Raw genomic sequence first — 18,987 nt, 5'->3', positions numbered from 1 at the left:
TTTCTTTGTTTGCTTATTTATTTATTTATTTACTTATTTATTTATTTGAGATGGAGTCTCACTCTGTTGCCCAGGTTGGAGTGCAGTGGTGCAATCTTGGCTCACTGCAACCTCCGCCTCCCGAGTTCAAGAAATTCTCCTGTATCAGCCTCTCGAATAGCTGAGATTAGAGGCATGCACCACCACACCGGGCTAATTTTTGTATTTTTAGTAGAGACAGGCTGGTCTTGAACACCTGACCTCAAGTGATCCGCCCACCTCGGCCTCCCAAAGTGCTGGGATTACAGGCGTGAGCCACCGTGCTCAGCAGGAGTGGTTTCTTATATGAGTGTTTCTTAGAGTATTAATGTCCCTAAGGACAAGAAAAATAGAACATTGGTTTTCTAGGAGACCTCAGGTGCAAAAGATGGAGTTAATTATACTCTTTGATTCCTGACGTGCATTTTCGCTTAGCCATGGAAGGTCCTGCCTCATTTCCTTTGTATATTCCCTTTTTACCCATTTCACTCTCTCGCCATAGACGATGTTCTAAATCATTTGATATTTATCATTTTGTGTTTGGCAAACATGCTTGCTTGATTTTTTTTTTTTTTTTTTTTTTTTTTGAGACAGGGTCTTGCTCTGTCGCCCAAGTTGGAGTGAGGTGGCACGATCTTGGCTCACTGCAATATCCGTCTCCTGAGTAGCTGGGATTACAGGTGCCTGCCACCAGCCCAGCTAATTTTTGTATTTTTGTTAGAGACAGGGTTTCACCATGTTCACCAGGCTGGCCTTGAACTCCCGACCTCTGGTGATCCACCCGCCTCAGCCTCCCAAAGTGGTGGGATTACAGGCATGAGCCACCGTTCCCCACCTGTGCATTGTTTCTGTTCACATATTTTTAATTACATAAATATTGTTTTAAATGTTAGTCTGTTTTTTTTTTTTTTTCTACTCCATACTAAGTTTTGTTTGTTTTTTGAGATGGAGTCTCACTCTGTCGTCAGGCTGGAGTGCAGTGGTACCATTTCCCGGCTTACTGCAACCTCTGCCTCCGGGTTCAAGTGATTCTCCTGCCTCAGACTCCCAAGTAGCTGAGACTACAGGCGCCCGCCACCACGCCTGGCTAATTTTTGTATTTTTAGTAGAGACAGGGTTTCACCATGTTGGCCAGGAAGGTCTTGATCTCTTGACTTCGTGAGCTGCCTGCCTCGACCTCCCAAGTGCTGGGATTACATGCATGAGCCACCACACCAGGCCTTCTGTACTTTTAAAGATTCCTATCCGGAGTGCCCCCAGCTCCGCGGTGGCTTCGCCCGTGAGTCGCGAGGCAAGCGAGCGCTCGGTCGCCCCCACCGGCCCCATGGCAGCCCCCGGCGCCCCAGCTGAGTACGGCTACATCTGGACCATCCTGGGCCAGCAGATCCTGGGACAAGTGGACAACTCCAGCCTGGCGCTGCCCTCCAAGGCCAAGCTGAAGCTGGCAGGGAGCAGCGGCCGCGGCAGCCAGTCAAGAGCCTGCGAATCCAGAAGCAAGTGCAGCAGATCCTCTCCAGGAAGGGCCGCAGCTCCGTGGTCAACGGAAATCTTCACCGAACCAGCGTGTTCCTGAGTATGTCTACAACCTGCACTTGGTTGAAAATGATTTTGTTGGAGGCCATTCCCCTGTTCCTAAAACCTATGACATGCTAAAGGCTGGCACAACTGCCACTTACGAAGGTCTCTGGGGAAGAGGGACAGCACAGTACAGCTCCCAGAAGTCCTTGAGGCATCCTCTAAGGAGACTGGAGAGTTCGTTTGTTTGTAGAGATGGGGGTCGTGTTGACTAGGCTGATTTCAAACTCCTGGGCTCAAGTAATCCTCTCTTCTCAGCCTCCCAAAGTGCTGGGATTACAGGTGTGAGCCACCTTGCTCGGCCTAGCTGTTTTTTTCTGGTACTTATCATCGTAATATGAAATAATATTACGATTTATCAGTGTGGTGTTTTTTTTTTTTTTTTTTTTTTTTGAGATGGAGTCTTGCTCTGTTGCCCAGGCTGGAGCACAGTGGTGAGATCTCAGCTCACTGCAAGCTCCACCTCCTGGGTTCATGCCATTCCCCAGCCTCAGCCTTCCAAGTAGCTGGGACTACAGGCCCCCGCCACCATGCCCGGATACTTTTTGTTATTTTTAGTAGAGACGGAGTTTCACCGTGTTAGCCAGGATGGTCTCAATCTCCTGACCTCGTGATCTGCCCGTCTCGGCCTCCCAAAGCGCTGGGATTACAGGCGTGAGCCACCGGGCCCGGCCTTTTTTTTACACAGAGTCTCACTCTGTTGCTCAGGCTTGAGTGCTGTGGTGCGATCATAGCTCACAACAGCCTCAACCTCCCTGGTCTCAGGTGATCCTCCCACTTAAGCCTCTCTCTCTCTTTTTTTTTTTTTTTTTTTTTTTGAGACAGAGTCTGGCTCTGTTGCCCAGGCTGGAGTGCAGTGGCACAATCTCGGCTCACTGCAGCCTCTGCCTCCCTGGTTCAAGCGATTCTCCTGCCTCAGCCTCCCAAGTAGCTGGGACTACAGGTACCCACCACCACACCTGGCTAATTTTTTTGTATTTTTAGTAGAGACAAGGTTTCACCATGTTGGCCAGTCTGGTCTCAAATTCCTGACCTCATGATCCACCCGCCTCGGCCTCCCAAAGTGCTGGGATTACAAGCATGAGCCACCACGCCCAGCCACAGTTCAGTTTCTCAAGTAGTTGGGACCACAGGTGCATCCCACCACACTAGACTAATTTTTGTATTTTTTGTAGAGCCAGTGTTTTGCCATGTTGCCCAGGCTGGTCTCAAACTCCTGGGCTCAAGTGATCTGCCTGCCTCAATCTCCCAAAGTACTGGGATTACAGGCGTGAGCCACCGTGCCCAACCAGTTTATCAATTTTATTTATTTATTTATTTATTTAATTTATTTATTTTTGAGATGGAGTCTTGCTCTATCGCCTAGGCTGGAGTAGGGTGGCACAATCTCAGTTCACTATAACCTCCGCCTCCTGGGTTCAAGTGATTCTCCTGCCTCACCCTCCCAAGTAGCTGGGATTACATGCATGCGCCACCATGCCCGGCTAATTTTTGTACTTTTTTAGCAGAGATGGGATTTTGCCATGTTGGCCAGGTTGGTCTTGAACTCCTGACCTTGGGTGATCCACCTGCCTCAGCCTCCCGAAGTGCTGGGATTACAGGCCGGAGCCACTGAACCCGGCTACTTTATCAGTTTTATAGAAATCAATTAGATTCCTGTTATAAAAGATGAGGTTTTAGCTCTTTTTGATTATCTCATTTGATATTGTAAAAGGAATTTTTAAAAACTCAACTCTATAATTGAAACAAAACAGAATGTTAAACTTGGAACAGAAGGAAATATCCTTAACTTGGTAAAAGTTACATGCTAGAGATTCATAACAAATATTTAATAGACATGTATTCCATTTAAGATCAAGAACAAGAAGAGGATGCCTTTTTTTTTCTTTTCTTTTTTCTTTTTTTTCTTTTTCTTTCTTTTTTCCAAGACTGAATCTCCCTCTATTGCCCAGGCTGGAGTGCAGTAGTGCGATCTCAGCTCACTGCAACCTCCGCCTTCCGGCTTCAAGCGATTCTCCTGCCTCAGCCTTCTGAGTAGCTGGGATTACAGGTGCCCGCCACCATGCCCGGCTTATTTTTGGTTTCTTTTTGTTGTTGTTGTTGTTGTTGTTTTGTTGTTGTTTTTGAGACGGAGTCTCACTCTTGTCACCCAGGCTGGTGTGCAATGGTGCAGTCTTGGCTCACTGCAACCTCCGCTTCCTGGGTTCAAGCGATTCTCCTGCCTCAGCCTCCCAAGTAATTGGGATTACAGGCATCCGCCACCATGCCCAGCTAATTTTTGTATTTTTAGGAGAGATGGGCTTTCACCATGTTGGCCAGGCTGGTCTCGAACTCATGACTTGTCTACGCTTAACTTTTTGTGGAACTGCCACTTTTCCAAAGTGGGTGCACCATTTCACTAGAGGCTAAATTTTAATATTCATTACACTCTTCAGGATCTGACTCTTGCCTCCCATCTCTTTTCCTGTCTTTTGCCATAAGCAGTAGCTCCACCAGTAAATACCACTCATAGCTTTCTCATGCACACCATACTGTTTCTTGCCTCTGAGCCTTTATTTCTGCTTCAACTGCCTGGAAAGCCTGTTAGCCTCCACTCCTTTAAGACAACTCAGTGGTCACCTCTTCTCTAAAGCCGTTCTCCTCCCCATTCCTGCTTCCTCAGGAAAAGATAGGTGTTTCTTCCTCTCTACACCTATACATATAGATGTTAACAAACTTTGAATGTCACGACATACTGGATTTCATAACTATGCTTTTTCATCTGCCTCCTGCAATGGGTGAATTCTTTTTTCCTTTTTTTTTTTTTAAGGCAGGATCTTGCTATGTTGCCCAGGCTAGAATGTGGTGGCATGATCTCAGCTCACTGCCACCTCCACCTGCTGGGCTCAAGCTATCCTCCCACCTCAGCCTCCTGAGTAGCTGGAATGACAGACACGTGCCATCATGCCCAGCTAATTTGTTTTTTGTATTTTTTAAACAGAGACGGGGGTTTCACAATGTTGGCCAGGCTGGTCTTGAACTCCTGACCTCAAGTGATCTGCTCGCCTTGGCCTCCCAAAGTGCTGGGATTACAAGCATGAGCCACTGCTCCTGGCCTCAAGACCTCATTCTAATACTATCTTTTCAACAGATACCTTTTCTGACCATCCCCTCAGCAAAAAATAAAACAAAAAACAAACAAAAAAAAAAAACCCAAAAAAAAACAAAAAAACACCACTCTCATGGGACTTTCATCATCATATTTAAATTCACATTTTGTTTACATACACATCTCTTCTTTTCTTCTTTTTTCCAGTCTTGCCCCTGTATAAACTAGATGAAGCTGCTGCCAATTTAACCAAGTGGGGATCCCAGTGCTAACTGTCTGTTGGATGGGATATCTTTATTGGAGCAGATTAATATAGCCTCACATTTGTGGTTTGTGACCACTGATTTAGCAAATACATTGTTTGCTTTTTCTTTTTTCTTTTGAGACAGGGTCTCGCTTTGTTGCCTAGGCTGAAGTGCAGTGTCACAAGCTCGGCTCACTTTATTTTTATTTATTTATTTATTTATTTATTTATTTTTTGTGTGTGTGTGAGGCGGAGTCTCGCTCTGTCGCCCGGACTGGAGTGCAGTGGCCAGATCTCAGCTCACTGCAAGCTCCGTCTCCCGGGTTTACACCATTCTCCTGCCTCAGCCTCCCGAGTAGCTGGGACTACAGGCGCCCGCCACCTCGCCCGGCTAGTTTTTGTATTTTTAGTAGAGACGGGGTTTCACCGTGTTAGCCAGGATGGTCTCGATCTCCTGACCTCGTGATCCGCCCGTCTCGGCCTCCCAAAGTGCTGGGATTACAGGCTTGAGCCACCGCGCCCGGCCTCGGCTCACTTTAGTCTCAACTCTCCAGGCTCAAGCAATCCTTCCGCCCAGCCTCCACAATAGCTGGGACTACAGGCACATGCCACCAACGCCCCGCTTTTTTTTTTTTTTTTTTTTTTTTTTTATTTTTTTTTAGAGACAGCATTTCACCATGTTGCCCAGGCTGATCTCAAATTCCTGGGCTCAACTGATCCTCTCGCCTCAGCCTCCCAAAGTGGAATTACAGGCATGAGTCACTGCACCTGGCAAACATTCTTTTCTTTTTTGTTTTTCTCCTTTGAGACAGAGTTTCGCTCGTTGCCCAGGCTGGAGTGCAATGGCGCGATCTTGGCTCACTGCAACCTCTCTCGTCTCCTGGATTCAAGCAATTCTCCTGCCTCAGCCTCCCGAGTAGCTGGGATTATAGGCACACACCACCATACCTGGCTAATTTTTTTGTATTTTTAGTACAGACGGGGTTTCACCATGTTGGCCAGGATGGTCTCAATCTCCTGACCTTGTGATCCGCCTACCTAGGCCTTCCAAAGTGCTGGGATTACAGGTGTGAGCCACCAGACATCTTTTAAGTAGAATGAAGACTACTTAGAGGTAGGAACCAACTTTACCTTGGTGATTTCTGTTCCTCCAAATATCCTTGCACATAGTAATTCAGTATTTATTGAAAGAAAATGTTATATACTGTTTCATACCACAAAACAAGATTGTTCTGTCCTTGAAAACAAGACCTTTTGTATCTTTGAACCAGGAAATATTCTATAAATGCCTGTTGACCTATTAATTTTCTCTTCCCTAACAATCAGATACTCTACCAAGATATATAGATATCTTCTTCAGGGCACCTTGCACTTAGCACAGTCCCAAATATTTTATTTTCTCCACTCTAGTACCACCAAATCATGTAAAGTATCAGTCATTCACATTTCACATCAACCTCTCCATTCTCATGCATAGCTCCTTCCAGCCACCTCTCTGAAAACTGACTCTCCAAAACATTTCCCTAAGACCCAGGACCATGTTTTCATATATACCCACCAATCCATTTATCCAAAACCCACCTGTAATTTAACAAGTACTCTTTATTTTTATTAAAGACGGGGTCTTGCTATGTTCCTAAGGCCGGCCTCCAACTCCTGGTTTCAAGGGATCCTCCCACCTCAGCCTGCAGAGTAGCTGGGATTATAAGTGTGCACCAACTGCCATGCCCCGCAACAAGTATTTATTAATCTAACATCATTTTTTTTTTTTTTTTTTTTTTTTTTTTTTTTTTTTTTTTTTTTGAGATGGGGCTGGAGTGCAGTGGCCAGATCTCAGCTCACTGCAAGCTCCACCTCAGCCTCCGGAGCAGCTGGGACTACAGGCGCCCGCCATCTCGCCCGGCTAGTTTTTTGTATTTTTAGTAGAGACGGGGTTTCACCATGTTAGCCAGGATGGTCTCGATCTCCTGACCTCGTGATCCGCCCATCTCGGCCTCCCAAAGTGCTGGGATTACAGGCTTGAGCCACCGCGCCCGGCCTAATCTAACATCATTTTTATAGAGTTTTTGTTTTTTTAAATATAGAGATGGGGTCTTGCTATGTTGCCCAGGCTGGTCTTGAACTCCTGGCTTCAAGCAATCCTCATGTCTTCGCCTCCCAAAGTGTTGGGATTACAGGTGTGAGCCACTGCACCCAGCCCTTACTTCACTTTTTTTTTTTTTTTTTTGAGACAGAGTCTCACCCCAGTTGCTCAGGCTGGAATGTAGTGGCACTATCTCAGCTCACAGCAGCCTCAAACTCCTGGGCTCAGGTGATCCTCCCACCTCAGCCTCTTGAGTAGCTGGGACTACAGGCACGCAGAAGCATAAGTAGCTGGGACTACAAGCATGCAGAACCATGCCCAGCTAACTTTTTTTTCTTTTGAGACGGAGTCTCACTCTGTTGCTCAGGCTGGTGTGCAGTGGCACTTATCTCGGCTCACTGCAAGCTCCGCCTCCCGGGTTCAAGTGATTCTCCTGCCTTGGCCACCCGAGTAGCTAGGATTACAGGCGCCCGCCACCACGCCCAGCTAATTTTTTTGTTTGTTTTTGTATTTTTAGTAGAGACAGGGTTTCACCATGTTAGCCAGGATAGTCTTGATCTCCTGATCTCGTGATCCGCCTGCCTCTGCCTCCCAAGGTACTGGGATTACAGGCGTGAGCTACCGCACCCAGCCACTTTTTTTTATTTTTAGTAGAGACAGGGTTTCACCATGTTGCTCAGACCGGTCTCAAATTCCTGGCTCCAAGCAATCCTCCTACCTCAGTCTCCCAAAATACTAGGATTACGTGTGGGCACCATTATGCCCAGCTGTAATTTTTTAAAACTATTATTAAAAAAGAACAAAACATATAGATGCCCTAGACTCAACTCAGCTCTACTGATCAATCTTTAGGGGTTGAGACTAGGCTTTTGAAATGTTAAAAACATCCAGACAACTCTGATGACAAGTCAGGCTTAGTATCCCCCATCTCTACCACTCACATGGTACTTAATGTTTCATATTTAAATGAAAGGACACCTCACTTTTGTTTTTCCTATAGTTCCTACTCAAAGAATATGCCTAATAAATATTTTATTAGAGTAATACAGAAGTATGACTCCATTTTTCTCTTATATTTCATTTCAGTGTGGAAGGCTCCTTAGAAACACTATTAACATAACAGCATTATGTCAAAAATTGCCAGTAACATTCTCATCAACTTTTCTTTTTTTAAAGGCATTAGGTATAGCTAGATTGTAAAAGGCAAGTGGTGTGAAGCCCAAACCTAAGATCCTAAGATCTAGGAGGAGTCAAGACTTCACAGTCGGCTGGGCGGGTTGGCTCACGCCTGTAATCCCAGCACTTTGGGAGGCCGAGGTGGGCGGATCATGAGGTCAGGAAATCGAGATCATCCTGGCTAACACGGTGAAACCCCGTCTCTACTAAAAATACAAAAATTTAGCTGTGCGTGCTGGCGGGCCCCTGTAGTCCCAGCTACTCGGGAGGCTGAGGCAGGAGAATGGCGTGAACCCGGGAGGCGGAGCTTGCAGTGAGCCAAGACCGCGCCACTGCACTCCAGCCTGGGCAACAGAACAAGACTCCGTCTCAAAAAAAAGAAAAAAAAAAAGCCTTCACAGTCTCCATGAGTAAGTAGAGGCAGCATCTAGAGGAAAACAGAAGTATGTGGCTATCAAATTCCAAAGAAGCCCCATTTTATTACAGAGAAAATACAAAGCCATTTCCTCACAGGGAAGAGTACAGTTTCCCTTCTCCAGGGTGACAGATGAGCCTTTTCCGAAGTTCTCAGCTTTCTCTTCTACCGAAACCTCCCACGTCGGTTAAGGTGTTTGTAGAGATAGCGGATGCGTTTATTAAGGTTGTGCAGGTCATCAGCGAACATTCTACTTCCAACCATTTTCTTCTTTCGGATACAACGTTGCAATTCATTCCCTTTCCAACCTCGAAGCCATATGGGCCCCCTGATCAGTTCTTTGGGGTGCTTTTCAAAGTTTCCTGTGTAATGGGAGAGAACACATTAGATCCAAGACAAGAGAACGCATCCTACACCAGCTAAGCTTTCAACCCACAGTTGCATCTTGCTTAGCAGCACCTACAGACAAGACACATCACAGTGCAGAACAATAGCACAGACTCTGGAGCCAGACTGCTTGGGGTTAAAATTCTGATACTGTCATTTATTAACTCCTGAAAAATTGTTAATCTTTACTTATGAAGTAAAAATTATATGAGGGTACTCAACAGTGACAAACACAATGTAAACAGCTACATAAGTGTTTGCTCTTACTATTGAGCACAGTACCACTCTCTACACAGGAGAAACAGTCGTTACAGAGTAATTGCTATTCTGAAATTGTGTACCACGTCGAAGGTCAAGTCGTACCCAGGATCCCGATGTTGTCATACACTCCGAACATGGCCCTCTTCTCGTTCCAACGATCAACCACTTTGGGGGGCGGGAGAGTGAGCCTTATACCGATCAATCTAGGCACACCTAGGGATGGGGAAGGGAGGAAATTAATCTGAGCCGCCTATTATACTACGAAGCAGTTATCCGGGTGTCTACATCAGCCACTTACCAAGAGAGAAGGTTCTGCACGCCAGAGGCACCCAGTTCCACAGGCGCCTGCCTGCCCCGGATAAGAGCCTCCCTGCCATTTCTCTAGTCTCCCCGCTTCAACAACACACCAAATAAGTCCAGGAGTGAGGGCCACAAGTGGCCCTCAAGATGACGACAGGAACCGTCCCCGCTGACTTCACACGAGTACTAACGTGAAGGCAGCCATCTTGGGCCTTACCCAGGTAGTCGTGGGCGCAGGGCCCACCTACGCCCCATCAACTACAGCCACAAGCCCCGCCCCCTGGGTTCCGGCCGGAGGGGCCTCTACCACCCTTCCCGCCTCATTGCTTCCGGTCCGCCCGCCGGAAGTTTTGGAGCGCCGGACGAGCTGAGGTCCGCGACTCGTCGCTAAGATTCCCCAAAACTGAGATTTCAAGAAAATTCACCCTTTCTGCTTTTTTGGCGTCCTTCAACTGTGAAGGAAATGAAGGTTGAGAACCTGGAACCCGCTTCCAAAGACCAAGCCCGTTCTCTGTGCCTAACAACAGTCTTGCGCTGTAGCTGTTTTTTTTTTGTCTTTTTTTTTTTTTTTTTTTTCCTTTTTGTGGAGAACGGGGTCTCGCTGTATTACCCAGGCAGGTCTCGAACTCCTGGGCTCAAGCTATCCTCCCGCCTCTGCCTCCCTGAGAGCTGGGATTACAGGCGTGAGCCACCGCGCCCGGCGGTGTAGCTGTTTTTATTACTCCCATTTTACTACTGGGAAGGAAATTTGAGGCCCTGAAAGTTAAGTGACTTGCTGGACGTCACTTAGCGGAGGAGATGGAGAAACCTGGATTAGAGGCGATGCCTTCTAACTCCCAGAGTGGACTGGCCTCTTTTCCTGCGGGTGACCGAATGATTCACTATTCCAGGGCACTACTGCTGCCCAGCCAGGGACGCGACATCTCTGGCCAGCAGAAATACGGCCTCCTCCCCGCCGACCGGGCAAAGAGGTACCTTGCGAGCAAGGAGACATTCGCAGACTGGCCAGGCGTGGGAGCGGGGGCGGGAGCCGGAGCCTTGGCACGCCCCCAGGCGGCGCTGTGATTGGCCGGCCGCTCCAGCGAGCGTCGCGATTGGCCCCCTGGCAGCCGTTGAGATTTGAACTCGGTATTTGTGGCTTTGCCCGCGCGTTGCCAGACTCAGAGGCGGCCCTTTGCCTCTGCCTGCCGGGGATTGACCGGATTCTCCGCCAACTTGAAAACTGCCTTGCGTGTTGTGCACGAGTGTTTTTTCCTTTTCATTTCAGCCTGACTGCCGGAGTCAGAGCCACGGGTGAGATCCCCAGGTAAGATGTGGTGTTGCAGGTCGTAAAAGAGTAGAAAAATCGAGTACATGGCAGTATGACCCAGTATTGGGCAATATACAATAGGCAGGGAGGTCTAGTAGGGTATATCCTTGGGGCGCGATGTGGCAGAAACTGAGTCTGACAGATCCGCAACGGAAGATGTTAAGCAAATCGCTTAACTTTCTTCAATATCCGCTCTGTAAACTCATTTGTATTATTATGCACCTCATGGGATTGAGGTTAGGAGACTTAGATCAGATATGATGCATGCAAATAGCCTAACAGACCTGGCACAGGATAAATAAATCATCATTGTTAATGCTCTTACCATTCTGGTGCAGGAAGCCCACTAGCCTATGCTGGGACACTGTTCTGGCCTCAGATGAGATCGGACCATTCTCTCTATACTTAAGGAGCTTTGCACATAAAAATGGAAATAATAATACTTTGCACATTAATATGTCACTTTATAGTTCTTTAAATACCTTTATACTGCTTGATTCGTTTGATCATCAGAGCAACTTTGTAAAGTAATCAGAGTTTAGTAACCCTGTTTTTACAGATAAAGTCCAGGAGTTTAAGTGACACGATCAAGTGCCAATGTCACTACTAGAATTAGTTTCTAGTCCAGGGTCAATCTCAGATCCTGTAAGATAATGTTACTAGCTTGCTATAAAACTAAAAGCCATTATATATGTTAGGGATGGGGAAGTAACAGAACCAGATAATGCTACTAGCTTGCTATAAAACTAAAAACCATTATATATGTTGGGGATGGGAAAGTAATAGAACCAGATACGAAAACAGGTCTTGACTATAGACCCTGACCGTTTCACTGTTTGGTTTCTAGCCCTGTGAGCCTGTAGGAGAAGAATGGCTCCCCAAATGTATGAGTTCCATCTGCCATTATCGCCAGAGGAGTTGTTGAAAAGTGGAGGGGTGAATCAGTATGTTGTGCAAGAGGTACTGTCCATCAGACATCTTCCACCGCAGCTTAGAGGTAAGACTCCGTAGCTGTCACTGTACCTAGCTCTTTCAAAGGACCATCCTACATGGAATTGCTACGTTGTCATTTCTGTTTGACTGCACCTGGAAGCATCATAAGAGCAAGAAATATGTTTTTCCTATTTTGCTGTTTTATCCTAACATTGCATGGGATGCATGACACAAAGAGTACATTCATTAACTGCCTTTTCTAAATTAGTCAAAAACAGTCTTGGCGTATGTGATTACTCTTTGGGGAAAAGTTATTTTCCATCTTTACCCCTTACCGTGTGTCAAAATTAAGTCCTGGTGGATTTAAGAGTTATAGGAAGGGATCGCTTTTTCAGAATGTCTGGGACTTAACCTGACCCGTTTTTGGTATTACCTTTTTAGAGTCTAGATATCTTCCTTCCAAGATGTACAATTATGGGGGGAAAAACCCATAATATATATGTACCATTGCAACACCATGCAATATATGTACAGTGCAGTCACCTACTGACACCTGTAAATGATCAAAAGCACCTTTTGCGTTACCAGAAAGACTTCATAATGTCCTTGTGCTTGTTGGAAGCGGTCTTGTAGCAGCTAGGTTGCTTTGGAGAGGTATAGAGATTAAAGACTAGAGCCAGGCTGTCTGGATTTGAATCCTGGTTTTACTACTCTGACCTTGGACAAGTTACTTTATTCTCTCGGTGCCTTGGTTTCCTCATCTGTAAATATAGAGATTATAACCTACTTCATTTGTTATCACCTACAAGAAGAATGCAGCAGCTTGACAATATGGCCCCAGCTTGTCTCCTCTTGGCCTTTCTTTCACTGTTGCTAGATGGCAACTTCTTTTTCTTTTTCTTTTTTTTGAGATAGGGTCTCACTCTGTTGCCCGGACTGGAGTGCAGTGGTGTGATCTTGGCTCACCGCAACCTCCGCCTCCCCAGGCTTAAGTGATTCTCCTGCTTCAGCCTCCCAAGTAGCTAGGATTACAGGGGCATGCCACTACCGCCTGGCTAATTTTTGTATTTTTAGTAGAGACGGGATTTCACCATGTTGGCCAGGCTGGTCTTGAACTCCTGACCTCAAATGACCCATCCACCTCGGCCTCCCAAAGTGTTGGGATTACAGGCATGAGCCACTGCACCAGGCTGGATGGCAGCTTCTGGCTCTAATGTCCAGAAGTGGAAAAAGGAATTTTCTATCTTGTACTTTTTATTCTTTATTTTGAAAGACAAGGTAAAGACTCTCTTGCCCAGGCTGGAGTGCAGTGGCATGATCACGGCTCACTGCAGCCTCAACTTCCCAGACTCAAGCAATCCTCCCACCTCAGCCTCCCAAGCAGCTGGGATCACAGACATGCACCACCATACCTGGCTAATTTTTTAATTTTTTGTAGAAACGGTGTTTCCCTATGTTGCCCAGGCTAGTCTCAAACTCCTGGGCTCAATCAATCTTCCCGCCTCAGCCTCCCAAAGTGCTGGGACTGCAGGCTGGAGTGCAATGGCCTGATCACAGCTCACTGCAGCCTCAACCTCCCAGGCTCAAGCAGTCCTCCCACCTCAGCCTCCCAAGTAGCTGGGACCACAGACATGTACCAAAGTGCTGGGATTGTAGGCATGAGCCACCATGCCCGGCCAGCCTTTTTTGTTAAAAACTAAAACACACACACATTAGCCTAGGCCTACACAGGGTCAAGGTCATCAAGAAGTCACTAGACGATGGGAATTTTTCAGCTGTATTATATTTTTATGGCACCACTGTCGCATATGTGATCGATTGTTTGCCAAAATGTTACAGGGCACAGGACTGTACAGGTAAGAGAAATAGAGTTACCCAGACTGGTTAAACTGATCAAGATTATTACCTAGGAGCCTCCCTAAACTTGAGCATATCAACCATTTGGTAAGCAAGGAAGAAGGCAGAGTGTGGTGGTTGGCTAATGTATGGCAAACCAACAGTGTCCACAGGTATACTGTTCTGTCCATATCATGTGGATATATGTGTCACCAATTGAACATGCTGCATACTATGACAAATTGCTCTTCAGTTATTATAATGATGCATCATTTTTAAAAATGGTCACCTTTTTTTTAAGTTCCAGAGTACATGTACAGGATGTGCAAGTTTGTTACATAGGTATGCATGTGCCGTGGTGGTTTGCTGCACCTGTCAACCCATCACCTGGATATTAAGCCCAGCATGTATTAGCTATTTTTTTTCTTATGCTTCCCCTCCTGCTATTCCACCCCCTAACAGGCTGCATTGTGTTGTTCCCCTCCCTGTGTCCATGTGATCTCATTGTTCACCTCCCACTTGTAAGAAAGAACATGCAGTGTTTGGTTTTCTGTTCTTGCATTAGTTTGCTGAGGATATGGATGGAGTACCAGATCCATCCATGTCCCTGCAAAGGACATGATCTTGTTCTTTTTTTTTTTTTTTTTGAGACGGAGTCTCGCTCTGTCACCCAGGCTGGAATGCAGTGGCCAGATCTCAGCTCACTGCAAACTCCGCCTCCTGGCTTCACGCCATTCTCCTGCCTCAGCCTCCCGAGTAGCTGGGACTACAGGTGCCGCCACCTCGCCCGGCTAGTTTTTTGTATTTTTAGTAGAGACAGGGTTTCACCGTGTTAGCCAGGATGGTCTCGATCTCCTGACCTCATGATCCGCCCGTCTCGGCCTCCCAAAGTGCTGGGATTACAGGCTTAAGCCACCGCGCCCGGCCATGATCTTGTTCTTGTCACCTTTTTTTTTTTTTTTTTGAGACAGTCTCGCTCTGTCACCCAGACTGGAGTGCAGTGTCGCAATCTCAGCTCACTACAACCTCCGCCTCCCAGGTTCAAGAGATTCCCCTGCCTCAGCCTCCCGAGTAGCTGGAACTACAGGCACGTGCCACCACATCCAGCTAATTTTTTGTATTTTAGTAGAGACAGGTTTCACCATGTTGGTCAGGATGGTCTCAATCTCCTGACCTTGTGATCTGCCTGCCTCGGCCTTGCAAAGTCCTGGGATTACAGGCGTGAGCCACCGCACCTGGCCTGTTTAACACCAATATTAATAAAGTAGAACAATTATAACTATGCCAGCATCACTACCCTTGCACTTTGGGGCCATTATTAAGTAAAGTAAAGGTTCCTTGAACAGAAGCCCTGCAACAGTTGATATGATAACCAAGGTGGTTAGTAGTTGCATAGGGTTGAGTAGGGCTGCATATACAGTGTGGATATGCTGGACAAGGGGATGATTCACATCCCAGGCAGGAGGCGGCAGGGCAGCACCAGATTTTATGCTACCGAGAATGGCACACAACCTATCATTTATGAATTGTTTATCTCTGGAATGTTTCTTTTTTTTTTTTTTTTTTTTTTTTTTTTTTGAGACGGAGTCTTGCTCTGTCGCCCGGGCTGGAGTGCAGTGGCTGGATCTCTGCTCACTGCAAGCTCTGCCTCCCAGGTTCACGCCATTCTCCTGCCTCAGCCTCCGGAGTAGCTGGGACTACAGGCGCCGCCACCTCGCCCGGCTAGTTTTTTCATTTTTAGTAGAGATGGGGTTTCACCGTGTTAGCCAGGATGGTCTCGATCTCCTGACCTCGTGATCCGCCCGTCTCGGCCTCCCAAAGTGCTGGGATTACAGGCTTGAGCCACCGCGCCCAGCCTTTTTTTTTTTTTTTAAGATAAGAGTCTCGCGTTGTTGCCCAGGCTGGAGTGCAGTGGCTCAGTCTCAGCTCACTGCAACTTCCACCTCCTGGGCTCAAGCAATTCTCCTGCCTCAGCTTCCCAAGTAGCTGGGACTACAGGCGAGTACCACCACGCCTGGCTAATTTTTTGGGTTTTTTTTTTTGTTCTGGAGACGGAGTTTTGCTCTGTTGCCCAGATTGGAGTTCACTGGCAAGATATTGGCTCACTGCAACCTCCATCTCCTGGGTTCAAGCAATTCTCCTGCCTCAGCCTCCCAAGTGGCTGGAATTACAGGTGCCCACCACCATATCCAGCTAATTTTTTTTTTATTTTTTAGTAGAGCCGAGGTTTCACCATGTTGGCCAGGCTGGTCTCGAACTCCTGACCTCGTGTGATCTGCCCACCTTGGCCTCCCAAAGTTCTGGGATTACAGGTGTGAGCTATGGCGCCCAGCCTATTTCTGGAATATTTCATTTAATATTTTCAGACTTGAGATTGACCACAGGTAACTGAAACCTCAGAAAGTGAGAACACAGATTGGTGAGGACCACTGTATGTCAGATGGTTGTAAGAGCCAAAGAGAAAAATAAAGAAGACAGTGTGGCCAGGCACAGTGGCTCACACCTGTAATCCTAGCACTTTGGGAAGCCGAGGCAGTTGGATTGCTCGAGCTCAGGGGTTTGAGACCAGCCTGGCCAACATGATGAAACCCCATCTCTACCAAAATTACAAAAAACTTAGCCAGGCGTGGTGGTGCGCACCTCTAGTTCCAGCTACCTGGGAGGCTGAGGTAGGAGAATTGCTTGAGCCCAGGAGGCAGGGGCTGCAGTGAGCCATGATCATGCCACTCACTGCACTGCAACCTGGGCCACAGAGCTAGACCCTGTTTCAAAAAAGAAAAAAAGAAGTGTACTGCAAATGGTGACTCATCCCTGTAATCCCAGCCACTTGGGAGGCAGAGGCAGGAGGATTGTTAAGGCCACGAGTTCGAGACCAGCCTGGGCAACGTAGTCTCTAAAATTAATTATACAAAGCTTAAAAATAAATAATATAAAGAAGAAAGATAGTAGGGCCTGCCATTTCATGTTGGATCATCAGAGAAGCCTTGCTGTTTGTTATGTCACGCTTGAGCAGAGACCTTAAAGTAAGGAAATAAGCTATGCAGATTGTCAGGGAAGGGCACTCCAAGCAAACAGAAAAGCCTATGCAAAGGCCTTGAGGTGGGCGAATGCCAATAGAGTTGGAGTCAGCTAGGAAAAAGAGATTAGGTAGGAAGTGGTATAGATTATTGTAGAATCTTGCTCCTCAAAATGTGGTCCTCAGATCAGCAGTATTAATATCATGATCTCATGATCTGGGATCTTATTAGAAATGCAGGATGTCAAGACCCAGGATATCAAAGCTGCTGAATCAGGAAATCTGTTTTTTTTTGTTTTTTTTTTTGAGACGGTGTCTCGCTCTGTTGCCCAGGCTGGAGTGCAGTGGCTGGATCTCAGCTCACTGCAAGCTCCGCCTCGCCGGTTTACAACATTCTACTGCCTCAGCCTCCCAAGTAACTGGGACTACAGGCGCCCGTCACCTCGCCCGGATAGTTTTTTGTATTTTTTAGTGGAGACAGGGTTTCACCGTGTTAGCCAGGATGGTCTCGATCTCCTGACCTCGTGATCCGCCTGTCTCGGCCTCCCAAAGTGCTAGGATTACAGGCTTGAGCCACTGCGCCTGGCCAGGAAATCTGTATTTTAAGAAGATCCCCCAGGCAATTTGGATGCAATTATTAGTTTGAGAAGCACTGAGAGAGCCTCTTAGATCATGGCAAAAACTTGAACTTCAATGTGAATGAACTTGAAAGCCATTGGGTTTTGAGCATGGGAGTGACATGGTCTGACATTTTAAAAGAGTCACTGGCTACTGTGTTGAGCAGAGACTATAAGAGGCAAGGAGAGAAGCAGGGAGACTAGTTAAGTGGCTAATACGGTAATACCAAGTAGATTGGACTGGAGGGATAGCAGGGGAAGTGGTAATAACATGATTCGGATATATTTTCAAAGTAGAGCTGACAGGAATGCTGATGAATTGGATTGGATTTATAGGGTTAGTAAAGGAATCTGAGATGAGAATGATTACAAGGCTTTTTTTTTTTTTTTTTTTTTTTGACAGTCTTGCTCTGTTGGCTCTGTCACCCAGGTTGGCGTGCAGTGGCATGATCTTGGCTCACTGCAACCTCTGCCTCCCAGGTTCAAGCAATTCTCATGCCTCAGCCACCTGAGTATCTAGGATTACAGGTGTGCACTACCACACCTGGATAATTTTTGTATTTTTAGTAGAGATGGGGTTTTGCCATGTTGTCCAGGCTGGTCTTGAACTTCTGGCTTCAAGTGCTCTGCCTGCCTTGGCCTCCCAAAATGCTAGGATTACAGGCATGGGCCACCATGCCAGGCCTTACAAGGCTTTTTGACTTGAGCAGCTAGGAGAATGAAGTTGCCATTTACTGAGATGGGGTAGCATATGGGAGGGAGAGGTTTAGATTCTTGGTCATGTGAGTGTGGAGTTCAAGGGAGAGGTTGTCAGCTAAAGATACACATTTAGGATTTAATACTCTGCATGTAGATAGCACTTAAAGCCATAAGATTGGAGTGAGTGTAGATGGAGAAGAGAAGCAGTTTGAAGACCAAGACCTGAGATAGTCCAGCATTTAGAGGCTAGGAGGATGAAGAAGAACCAGTAGAAGAAATTAAGAAGCAGTCATTGGGGCAGAAAGTGAATGAAGGAGCTAAATGGATGCTAAATAGAGTCTTTCAAAAACAAAGGAGAAGTCAACTGCAGATTACTGGATTTATTGATGTCATAGTCACTGGTAACCTTGACAAAGCTGTTTCAGAAGATAGTGGGGGCAAAAGCCTGCTTGGAATAGGTTTTTAAGAAAATGGAATGACAGAGATTAGAGATGATGAATTTATATAATGTATTTCTTTTAAGAAGGGCAGCATTACATGTGTGTATGTTGAGTAGGAATGATCAGAGAGGGGAAAGCTGATGATGCAGAAGGAAGAGGGAACAGTCATTGGAGCAGTGCCTTTAGTAGGTAAGAGAGTGTGAGATAGTGTCACTGCACTCTAGCCTTGGTGACAGAGCAAGAACCTGTCTCAGAAAAACAAAAACAAATAATATTGCATCTTTTTTTGTTGTTGTTGTTGAGACGGAGTCTCGCTCTGCCGCCCAGGCTGGAGTGCAGTGGCCGGATCTCAGCTCACTGCAAGCTCCGCCTCCCGGGTTTTTTAGGCCATTCTCCTGCCTCAGCCTCCCGAGTAGCTGGGATTACAGGCGCCCGCCACCTCGCCCAGCTAGTTTTTTTGTATGTTTTAGTAGAGACGGGGTTTCACCGTGTTAGCCAGGATGGTCTCGATCTCCTGACCTTGTGATCCGCCCGTCTCGGCCTCCCAAAGTGCTGGGATTCCAGGCTGGAGCCACCGTGCCCGGCCTAAT

General features: G+C 46.7%; 2 protein-coding genes and 1 pseudogene across 11 annotated transcripts in view; 2 read left to right on the top strand and 1 right to left on the bottom strand.

Annotated features, from left to right (window-relative positions):
* Window positions 1-1,342: 1,342 nt before the first annotated feature.
* On the top strand, window positions 1,343-1,746 carry LOC104680135 (annotated as a pseudogene).
* A 6,886-nt stretch (window positions 1,747-8,632) lies between these two features.
* MRPL51 (mitochondrial ribosomal protein L51) lies at window positions 8,633-9,831 on the bottom strand. The gene is made up of 3 exons (XM_010385951.2): window positions 9,546-9,831; window positions 9,350-9,460; window positions 8,633-8,961 (listed from the first exon to the last, which is right to left on the bottom strand). Exons 1-3 carry the CDS (start codon window positions 9,622-9,624, stop codon window positions 8,765-8,767), a joined length of 387 nt encoding a protein of 128 aa, XP_010384253.1. The 5' UTR covers window positions 9,625-9,831; the 3' UTR covers window positions 8,633-8,764.
* A 61-nt stretch (window positions 9,832-9,892) lies between these two features.
* The window catches only part of NCAPD2 (non-SMC condensin I complex subunit D2), a 39,380-nt gene continuing 30,285 nt past the window's right edge, over window positions 9,893-18,987 (top strand). For 6 of the 10 annotated variants that reach the window (XR_004059540.1, XR_004059542.1, XR_004059541.1 and 3 more), the window contains exons 1-2: window positions 10,167-10,853; window positions 11,704-11,853. Coding sequence is in view for 6 of the 10 variants with exons in the window: in XM_030938681.1 (XP_030794541.1) it covers window positions 11,727-11,853 (127 nt within the window). In the remaining 4 variants the exon portion in view is untranslated. Of the gene's footprint in view, window positions 10,017-10,166; window positions 10,854-11,703; window positions 11,854-18,987 lie in introns of those variants that run through there. The other 4 variants (XM_010385950.2, XM_010385949.2, XM_030938678.1 and 1 more) reach the window with 3 other exon arrangements.

The sequence above is a fragment of the Rhinopithecus roxellana genome, chromosome 10 (genome assembly GCF_007565055.1).
Source record: "Rhinopithecus roxellana isolate Shanxi Qingling chromosome 10, ASM756505v1, whole genome shotgun sequence".
NCBI classification, from domain to species: Eukaryota; Metazoa; Chordata; class Mammalia; order Primates; family Cercopithecidae; genus Rhinopithecus; species Rhinopithecus roxellana.
The sequence above is the reverse complement of the archived record's forward strand: the minus strand, read 5'-3'. Positions and strand labels throughout refer to the sequence as shown.